At 36.2% G+C, this 10,952-nt stretch overlaps 3 protein-coding genes across 3 annotated transcripts in view; all 3 read left to right on the plus strand.

The window, feature by feature from the left end:
- The window catches only part of LOC134844082 (protein YIPF6-like), a 509,298-nt gene that overhangs the window by 167,702 nt on the left and 330,644 nt on the right, over positions 1-10,952 (plus strand). The gene's annotated exons all lie outside the window — the stretch shown is intronic.
- Positions 5,315-6,010, plus strand: LOC134857129 (uncharacterized). The gene has a single exon (XM_063873506.1). It carries the CDS (start codon positions 5,315-5,317, stop codon positions 6,008-6,010), a length of 696 nt encoding a protein of 231 aa, XP_063729576.1.
- LOC134856715 (PIH1 domain-containing protein 2-like) lies at positions 9,885-10,942 on the plus strand. Its single transcript, XM_063872985.1, has one exon. It carries the CDS (start codon positions 9,916-9,918, stop codon positions 10,855-10,857), a length of 942 nt encoding a protein of 313 aa, XP_063729055.1. The 5' UTR covers positions 9,885-9,915; the 3' UTR covers positions 10,858-10,942.

Genomic DNA, 10,952 nt, shown 5'->3' on the forward strand with positions numbered 1-10,952 from the left:
GAAATTCATGGGATACGTCAGTGGGAACTTCAGTGACTTTGAGAGACAAAAACAGAGAGGATCAACCGTTACGGATTACAATACAGTAGATGAGAATGATGAGGTCCACCGAGTGATGATGGAAGTGGAACCACTACTGGAAGCTTCGGGAAAGCGTAACTGGAGGAGCATCATGTTGACACATGACGAGTTTCCTTGCCATTGCTTGCTGCAAACATGGTGGTACCCCGAAAGTAGTAATCTGGTGTTGATTTGGGACTCTGGAGAGCTGCTCTCCATGGGTTTACCAGACTCATCACGGCCCATAACAAGAGTGATTGTGGGAGTTATAATGGCGATACGATGGCTGGAAGTTCATGTGAAGGAGAACAATAGACAGGAGGCACCAACGCGAGAACAATTGCAGAAATTGGATTGTCTAAAAGATTTAGATCTTTTTGAGACAATGTGCAAGATTCTGAATATTCCGATGGAAGTGAAAAAGATACGAGCAAGGAGACTACTGATGCCATGGTTTGGAGCCAATATGACTGCATGGTTGTATGAGTATGCCAAGAAGCATATGTCGAAGCACGGCAGAGTGTACAGAGTGTATCAGCTGAACATTGGGGCAGGAGCTTTCAAGCGAGCTTTCGTGACTCATCGGAATGCAGTGACCACCGCTGTAAGGAAAATTTCCAGGAAAAGTGAACGTAATGGAAGAGAGAAGGAGAAGATATTGAAGGAGGATTTGGAGAGAAACGTGACGTTGTGTCTCCACAACAGCTTCTGCAGGAACAGAGAATCTAACGTGGATCCCCTATCTTGTTGCAAACAAAGGGTGGAAGTGCAGAAGTGCTGGAGGACTGCTTCCAACAGCGTCAGAATATCTAACGATGTGTTGCAAGACACAGAGACTGAAAGTGCAGACTCAATTTCGCAGGAGGAGGAGATGGAGCATTGACAAATGGCCGAAAAACAAGATGAAAAAAGAAAAAAAATCAGAAGAATTTAGAAGTTTTAGAAATTCTAGAAAGAGAAGAAGTTAAAACTCAGAAATGTTTTATGTGTGTGATAAAAACTCAAGTGAAAAACTAAGCAACCAAGTTGTAATTGAAAACTGAAAGAAAACGTTTAGTTGAGTTTTGAGCATTAAAAAATTGGTTGCATTTATAAATTTGTATTTTGATTTTATTTAGTGGCTTTAGAGACACTTACAATTTATCTAGAAAGGCTTGAGCAAAGAGTATATTTAAATATTCTAGCCTGCATGACTATTTTTAATCAACTAGGACAACTGATCACTTTGTGGTGACAGGAAAGACTTGGGTAATCTCTTGAAGGGGAGATTGTTTCATTGTTCTTTCTAAACACAGACTTCCTTAGTTTTATGTGTGTGACAAAAACTCAAGTGAGAAACTAAGCAACCAAGTTGTAATTGAAAACTGAAAGGAAACGTTTAGTTGAGTTTTGAGCATTAAAGAATTGGTTGCATTTATAAATTTGTATTTTGATTTTAGTTAGTGGCTTTAGAGTCACTTACAATTTATCTAGAAAGGCTTGAGCAAAGAGTATATTTAAATATTCTAGCCTGCATGATTGTTTTTAATCAACTAGGACAACTGATCACTTTGTGGTGACAGGAAAGGCTTGGGTAATCTCTTGAAGGGGAGATTGTTTCATTGTTCTTTCTAAACACAGACTTCCTTAGTTTTAATATTCAGGACCAATAACAACTAAATTTTCCGAAGGAAAGAAGCATAGTAGGATAATTTTAGCTTGTTGGTTGGCAGGACTGTCCTGCAAACTAACACCTTATAAAACCTAGGAGAAAAAACTTTTAATCAGGGCGTTGACATTGGAAGTCAGAAAAAAAGTTTTACCTCAAGTCATATCCTCGAAAGTGCAGATTAGTGAAAGAATTTGGAAGGCTATAGTAGTGTAGTATGATGCCATTTATATTCTGTAGTGAGTCGATATGACGTGGATAAGAATAATTTGGTGCATTTTGTAAATTCTGTTCGATGACACTGTACCAATTTTACGAACATTGCGAGATTCAATGGGGACATTGACCGGGCTGTCCGGGGAGTATGTGACATTCGACCAGAATGGATGAAAATGCAGATTCGGCAATTTCGAATTGTTAGCAGCTAACCTTCCTAATTGGCAGTTTTGAAGGATTAGCAGTGTTATTGGAACGATTAGTCAAACTGTGAAGGCTAGAATATTCTGTTATTTTAATTTTTTTAAAATTTCGAAGGATGACGTCATATTTCTGAGAAACGTCAAGATCGGCCATTTTAGTGCAGATTAGTGAAATCCAGAATTAAGACACAACAACAATAGTAGAATTACGAATACGGCGACAACAACGAGAATTGCGATAGAAAAGCAACAACGAATAGCAAGAATAAGCAGAGACCGCTCCGAGTTGCAAAGATTGTGTCGCTACAATCGTTGCAAGGCCGTTCACAACAACGGTGAAGGGTAGAAAAACAGCCTTCCGGAAAGAAGATAAGGGTGTTATTTCCCCGGATTAAGGAATCTGGAGGGGTCTTGGGACTGGAACTGAAATCCTTTTATATAAAGTTTTAGCTTCCCTATTATGTCCTGAATTGAATTTATTTACCATCTGAATTCTCCGACGATGAGAAGCTAGGAGTTAGGGGAAAAGGTTGATCCATCTTCGATGGAGATGATTATTTTTATCTAATTAAATAAAAACAATAGTAATATAATAAATAGTAGTAGACCTGTTTTTATGAGTGACCCTGTTTTTATGAGTGACCTCGTGGTCTGAGGATACTGAGACCCAGCCGTGAGCTCACTAATTTTGCACGCAAGTAAGTTAATTTGAGCGTTCGACAGTAACGTTTTTGTCGACCCGATGATAGAAAGACCACCAAAAGAACTGGCTTTGGTAGAGACGGTGAAAAGCATGTAGAGCTCTGTTTAGACGTTTGCCAGTCGTCTTAGGACCTAGCTTTGTTTTCCGTCGATATGTACTTCCGGGCAAATATTACAAATCTTCTGCCTTAGGGGTGCAAAAATGTTTAAAATACATCCAACATAGACAATTCTATCTGTACTATAATCGAGGAGGGTAGATTTTAATTGACAATTCTCTTGATGCTTTAATATAGACTTGATTTATTCATAAAATTTTGCCGATGTATTTACATACCGTTGGTACGGCCCTATTCAACTTGTGCACGTACCGTCGCATGACGGAAGGGCCCATTTTAATGACTTTTTTTTCAGACATCTTCACGTTTTCCTGGTATTTAATAAATTTGTTAGAGACGGATAGTCTTGTATAAGGCTATAGTTCCAGAATCGAAAAATTCTGGCTAAAACAACAAAATTTTGAAACAACTTACATGTTAGCATGAAAATTAGCGACAAAACGAAATTGTGAAAACAAAAAGGATGAAAACTCTCAGAAAATTGTGAAAATTGTTTTAAGTTGTTACATAATAATTGTTACATAATTTCAGTGATATTTGTAAAGTTTTGATTGGTTGAATTTATAAAATTTTGAATTAATGATTTGTATGACACTTTTTATGATCTTTGATCATTTTGTACGGATACTTTAGAATTTTTAAAACCTGAAGATGCACAAAAATGTGCAACAACTTTGTTTGAATTTACAATTTTAACCCATTCTCAAAATATTTAGATGTAAAATTTTGAAACCCTACTGCGTTGAGCCAATTCTCAATTAAAGTCTCTCCTACAAGGAGACGTAATTTAAAAATTTTTTCCCTTGTTTTAGTGGAGAAATCATTTTAGTTGAAAAATATTTTTATTTTTTACCATGTTAGAATTGAAATCGTCTACATTGTAGCGGCTAGCTCCCTCTACCACTGCCTGGAACAACTTAGCAACCCGGAAAAAGAACAATTTCTGCCCAAAAATTTGGCTATTCCGGGACTTTCTTTAAACCCGAACACCACGAACCCACAGAAAAACCTCGCAAGCCTACTCTGCAGGGCACCTCCAGCAGAAAAACGTCAAGTGGTGGTGTGGCACGACATCATCAATAATTCTATCAACAGCTCCCGCTCAAACAATTACAGAGCTTGCACTGCAGAGGAATTGACAGAAATCCTGAAGTTACTGACAATTATCAGCGCAATTGTATACTGTCAGAGAAACGGTACACCGGATATCAGGAACCAGCTGATCAGCTCGGGTATTCTTGTCATTCCTATTACAAAGTGTCTCATTTCAAAGAGGAAGAGAAGAACGGAGCTGGTCAACGAATATCAGGCACTGCAGCAGGACGTCCAGCTGGAGCTAAAGTCTTTGCTGATTGTGTTCGAACACCAAGACAACCTGCCAGCTGTCTTGACCAAGCTTCGTTCAAACACGAAGAAGAAATCTCAAGCGAGAAGGAGGGCGGAGAAAAGAAGACTGGTGAACATAGGCGAGGCAACTGTTGGTCCAACTGACGAGGAGGCTTCAACGGAGAAGGTGAGTTAAACTTGTGTTACTTGAGTTGCTTTGTGTCACGTGAGGTTTATTCCCCGTGGCCTGCAAACCAATGAGCAAAGTTGTGCTCCCACCTCCAATCTTGATTTGGATTTTGAAAAACAAACTCATTTGGAAATTAGTCCGTGATTATGCGTTCATATATGTTAAATTTATCAACTGTCACCAACGTGTTAAATTTTTGAGAGTTTGTCTAGAAAACGACATTATACTTGATTTTTTTTAGTTTCAGGGTACCGGAAAATGGGGTGTTTTCGAACCAAGTGGTACACAGTTTTCAGACAAAACTTCTAAGAACGGAGATAAACAAGGCAAGGACAGATGAGAAAAACGTTGAAGTCAAACTAGAAAGGGCGAGAGGCGCAGTATAGAGGGGTGTAAGTGAGACGTTTTGGGCTTCGGTAAATAAATATTTAAGTCTTAGGGGACAAAAACAAACAGCAACAGTCAAAGAGACCCATCAGAAGAAGCTAATGAAACTATCAGAAAGGCAAGACCGACCTCTAGGGAAGCAAGGTGAGGGTTCGGTAAGAGCTCTTGATGATGTTGAATTACCAAATTGGGTACAACAAGTGTTGGCATTAGGGCCGAAGCATCCCGTCAGGGATAAAATTAATGGGACACACTTTCTCGCCGACATTGACATCTTTCTATCGGATCTCAAAAATCGTAAAGTCCCCGGGGAGGCCCTTTGTGTGATCGAAGCTGTGGCAAAAGCCTATGCTAAAAGGGTGAAACAAACACCATCTGACAAAGGCGTTGAGAAGGCCCGAAATAACTGAAGAGTAATGGATTAATTGCGGTACTGTATGACAAAGGCGTGGGTTTTTGTGTAATGAGAAAGGACACCTACGAGAACAAGTTGTCGGATACATTAGATTCAAATCAATTCAGCAAAAGTAAAGGAACAAGTGATGCGATTGTTTTGAAGATAGAAAGAGACATCAATAAGGAGTTGCTGGCTATGAGGAAAAAAGATGAAATAAGTGAGAGTCTCTACACAAGGATGAGGTCTACTGGGGGGCAGCGCGCCAGGCTTTATGGGTTGGCGAAAGTGCATAAAGTGAATACTCCATTAAGACCGGTCCTCTCCTTGCCTGCTAGCTCTTATTATAACTTGAACAAGGTTCTTGCAAAATTTTTCGAGAAAATTGAGGGCGCAAACATCAAAACCAACTCACTAGATGCGAGAGAAATCTTAGAGAGCACTAATCTTGAGCCCAATGAAAATTTGAGATCTCTAGATGTGAAGAGAAATGTTCCACTGAAAGAAGCAATAGATATAGCTCTGAGAAAACTATATGAGCAAAATGAACCACCATCAATTGCTAGGAAAACCATGAAGAGACTGTTGAACATGGCAGTTAGTCGAGTCCATTTCAAGTGCAATGAAACATGGTACGTTCAGAAAGATGGTTTGGCAATGGGGGCATCTCTTGCCGTTATTTTAGCAAATCGTTGGCTGAAGCAGTACGAAACTGCACTATCGAGGGACATTCCCGAAATGTTTTTTGCCCGAGAAAGATCTTAACGGAATATGTTCCGAGTGCAATCAGAAAGTCATGTACAGGTCAAAAGGTGTAGAATGTGAGTGCTGTTTGAACTGGTATCACGTAAAATGCGGTGATATATCAGATAATGAGTATCGAAATATGAGTGAAACCGTCTGGTACTGTAGAAAATGCATCGCAATAAGAGAGAAACATAAGTCAGTGCAACAAGCTAAGTTTTTCTCCGTTACGTTGACGATATAGTGAGAACAGTGAAGGGTGATCCTGAAAAAAAGCTACAGGCTGCAAACTTACTACAACCAAATTTACAGTTCACAATAGAGACACCAAACACAAACGGAAATTTGGCATTTTTGGATTTACAAATTAGAATTGACAAAAGCAGGAAAATTAGCTGTGCGTGTTATCAAAAACCAACAGATACAGGTACCATACTAAATTTTAGAAGCTGCGCCCCCCTTCAGTACAAGAGAAGTGTGATTGAAGGAACTGTTCACCGGGTTTTCCGCAGTACGTCAACATGGGAAGAATATGATAAAGCTATGAAAATTAACCGTGAGCAGTGGTTGGATAACCAATATCCGGAAAAATGGTCGTCGCGGGTTGCATCCCATGCCCTTGAAAAGATCATCAGCGAGGGCAAAAACAAAAAGAACGTGGCTGAGAAAAAGAAGCCCTGTGATTATAGCAGTGATTCACCACCCATCTTGATGTTCCAATATAGGGGGATTCACAGTCAGACATTAGCAAAAAAAAAATGCGCGATATCACCTATGCGCTGATAATATTCACGACGAGAAAAATGAAAACTTGTATGCCCTCTCTAAAATCCTCCTTTTCCAGTGAATTGAAATCAAAAGTGGTGTACAGACTTGAATTTTGTGGGTGCAAATCCATCTATGTTGGCCAGACGGTCCGACATCTCACCACAATGATTGAGAAACACCGAAAAGAGGATACCCCAGTTAGACAGCATATAAGGCAGTGTGGTAGTGAGAGTGGTAAGTCTGAGTTTAATTGGAAAATAATCGACCAGGCGTACAGCAGCATCAAATTACTTACATTAGAGGCGCATCACATTAGAAAAGAGAGACCGGCAATTAACACGCGCGACGAGTTTAGAAGTAGGGAGCTGACACTAAGGCTATAGTTCCAGAATCGAAAACTTCTGGCTAAAACAACAAAATTTTGAAACAACTTACATGTTAGCATAAAAATTAGCGACGAAACGAAATTGTGAAAACAAAAAGGATGAAAACTCTCAGAAAATTGTGAAAATTGTTTTAAGTTGTTACATAATAATTGTTACATAATTTCAGTGATATTTGTAAAGTTTTGATTGGTTGAATTTATAAAATTTTGAAGTAATGATTTGTATGACACTTTTTATGATCTTTGATCATTTTGTACGGATACTTTAGAATTTTTAAAACCTGAAGATGCACAAAAATGTGCAACAACTTTGTTTGAATTTACAATTTTAACCCATTCTCAAAATATTTTATTGTAAATGACATTTGTAAATTGATGTTTTATCGTCATTTAGATAAGTTTATTGTAAAAATCCTGACGATGCACATAGTTGCGAAAACGTTCGAAATTTACTTTTTAGCAAAAATTTTTTCGATATTTGTAAAAATTTTTGCTAAAAAGTAAATTTCAAACGTTTTCGCAACTATGTGCATCGTCAGGATTTTTACAATAAACTACTCTAAATGACCGGGCTTGAACACGCGCGATGAGTTTAGGAGCAGGGAGTTAACACTGAAAATTTAGTCCCAAAATATTTTTGGTTTTTTATTCAAAACGTACATGTCTAAATCGAAATTATGACTCAGAAACTTCCAGACAAATTAATTTTAAAATGTTTAATTAATTTTAGAGGTTAAAAGTATTTTAATCTTAATAGTAATTTAGAGGTCAACTGTGATTGGCTAATTTTTTATCATGATGGTTTAGAACCAAATTGTATGTGATTTATTGTAAATAACATTTGTAAATTGATGTTTTATCGTCATTTAGAGTAGTTTATTGTAAAAATCCTGACTATGCACATAGTTGCGAAAACGTTTGAAATTTACTTTTTAGCAAAAATTTCTTCAATTTTACTTGTAAATTCGTGATAAACCAAAAAGCGAAGAGCTTGAAATTAAAAACTGTTTTCCCATTAAAGGGCCAGTATAAAAATTTTTAATGATATTTGTAAAGTTTAGATTGGTTGAATTTTTAAAATTTTGAAGTAATGATGTGTATGACACTTTTTATGATCTTTGATCATTTTGTACAGATAATTTAGAATTTTTAAAACCTGAAGATGCACAAAAATTTGCGAAAACGTGTGTTTGAATTTACAGTTTTAATGCATTCTCAACATAAATTTGTTTCTAGGGAGCTGACACTAAGGCTATAGTTCCAGAATCGAAAAATTCTGGCTAAAACAACAAAATTTTGAAACAACTTACACGTTAGAATGAAAATTAGAGAAAAAACGAAATTGTGAAAACAAAAAGGATGAAAACTCTCAGAAACTTGTGACAAAATGTTTAAAGTTGTTACATAATAGTTCTTTCATAATTTCAGTGATATTTGTAAAATTTAGTCCCAAAATATTTTTGGTTTTTTATTTAAAACGTACATGTCTAAATCTAAATTATGACTCAGAAACTTCCAGACAAATTAATTTTAAAATGTGTAATTAATTTTAGAGGTTAAAGTATTTTAATCTTAATAGTAATTTAGAGGTCAACTGTGATTGGCTAATTTTTTATCATGATGGTTTAGAACCAAATTGTATGTGATTTATTGTAAATGACATTTGTAAATTGATGTTTTATCGTCATTTAGATAAGTTTATTGTAAAAATCCTGACGATGCACATAGTTGCGAAAACGTTCGAAATTTACTTTTTAGCAAAAATTTCTTCGATATTTGTAAAGTTTAGATTGGTTGAATTTTTAAAATTTTGAAGTAATGATGTGTATGACACTTTTTATGATCTTTGATCATTTTGTACAGATAATTTAGAATTTTCAAAACCTGAAGATGCACAAAAACGTTTGTTTGAATTTACAATTTTAACGCATTCTCAACATAAATTTGTTTCATTTGAAAAAAAAAAACATTAATCTTGATGATGCACATGATAGGCAAAAACGTTTGAATTAACATTTTTTGGAAGTAGTATTTTACAATGTTTCATTGATTGTACAGAACAATTAGTTCATTTTAGAATTTGGAAAGTGCAGTTTGATAGTGTCGGCGTTTTTAATGTCTTGTTATCGAGTTGAATTATTACTTCCGTATCTAGAAAATTCCGAGGTTTTTGACTGGAATACGTGGACTTCTGACTGTAACCTCGGTTACTTTGATACTTTTGACCTTCTGATTACTGTGGTTGAATTTACTAAGATATAAAACCAGCGATTTTTCAAAAACATTAATTACCCCAGCCTTTTTAAACGGTTGTTTTAGGTTAATTTCTTTCAACAGATTTTAGATAGCAATTTTGTCGTTTTTTCGAGGCACTATAGGTGTGAGCCATGGGCTAGTTTTTTTAGGTTTTTTGCTGATACAATATGGCTGCAAGAAAGGAAGCTTTTCCGCATATAGAAATTTTGCATTGCAAGAGACGCAAATCTCAGCATTTATTCATTTTTAGAAAATTGATTCCAGTTGTTTTTGACTTTACAAAAGTTGTCATGATGATTATGATTATTTCTTACATCTACTTTCAAATTTTTTGTCAAACAAAAGTGTAGTTTACAATTTGCAAAGATTTTTTGCTATTGTATATGGCTGGTCGTTGAAATGCCAAATTGTGAAATCGTCATGGAATGTTCAAATTGTTAAAAGGTTTTACGGTTATAACGTTTTTTTTTTTTGTTACGAAATGCTTGATATAGTTTGGATTATTTTAAAGAGAATCATGGAGCAACTTAACTTCAGTAAGAAACCAGATCATACCATGAACCAGGCCCAGCATATATGGAGCATGCTAGATGAGTTGTCTCTATCAGACCCTGATTCTTATCGGTCTTTTATATCGAAAACTCTCGCGGAGAGCAAGTCAGCTATTGAAAAAGAAAAACTTGTTACCAAATGGAAGGTCTTAATGGCCAAGTCAAATGCACTTCACAAAGAGCTATTATTAAACTTGTTAATTGACAAATCTATTCCCATTAAAACTGAAGACGAATTACCCTTAAAATCTACATGGACAGCAATTCCTATCGAAAAATACGTCATTGTTCACGTGTTTTTGCACCCAGCGATAGTTTCTAGCATTGAAAAAGAGAAAGCTGCTTACGATGAGCTCATAAAGTTTATAATCTATACACTGCAGCAGAAATCTAATTTGACGTTCGATCAGTCATCTCTACATGAAATCAACGTAAAAAACTTCAGTCAAATTGTTGCCTGTGAATTGGATAAATTCACTGGAAAGTTTCCCTCAGTTTCCCCGAAGTCGAATAATCGAGATATATCTTCAATGAACCCTGCTCCTGATATACAATTACCTTCTATGGTTCATGAGGTTTCAGAGCCGGAAAATTTTTTTGATGACGATCCACCAAAATTAAAATGCAATCTTGTTCAGGAAATAAATTCGACTAATGGGGGCATTCCCGAGCCGATTTACAACTACTCCTGTGAAAATGGTGTTTTGCTGTACCAAATTGAATTACCAGACATTGAAAAGCTTGGAGATTATGAATTGACCTTGACCACAGGTGGAATCATTTTTGAAATTCACGGAAAATACAGACTGGAGCACCCGCATAATTTGAAAATAGATGAAAATAATGTCAGTGCAAAATTTGTTCGAAAATTGCGACGTTTAAAAATAAAACTTCAGCAAATGTGCTAGTTTAGGCTGCACTTGTATATTGTTTGATTTGTGTATATAAAAATGCATTTGTAAAAATTGAAGTCACATGGATGGTAAATTTCTTTATGCGGAGG

This window comes from Symsagittifera roscoffensis, chromosome 1 (assembly GCF_963678635.1).
Source record: "Symsagittifera roscoffensis chromosome 1, txSymRosc1.1, whole genome shotgun sequence".
In the NCBI taxonomy this organism is placed as follows: Eukaryota; Metazoa; Xenacoelomorpha; order Acoela; family Convolutidae; genus Symsagittifera; species Symsagittifera roscoffensis.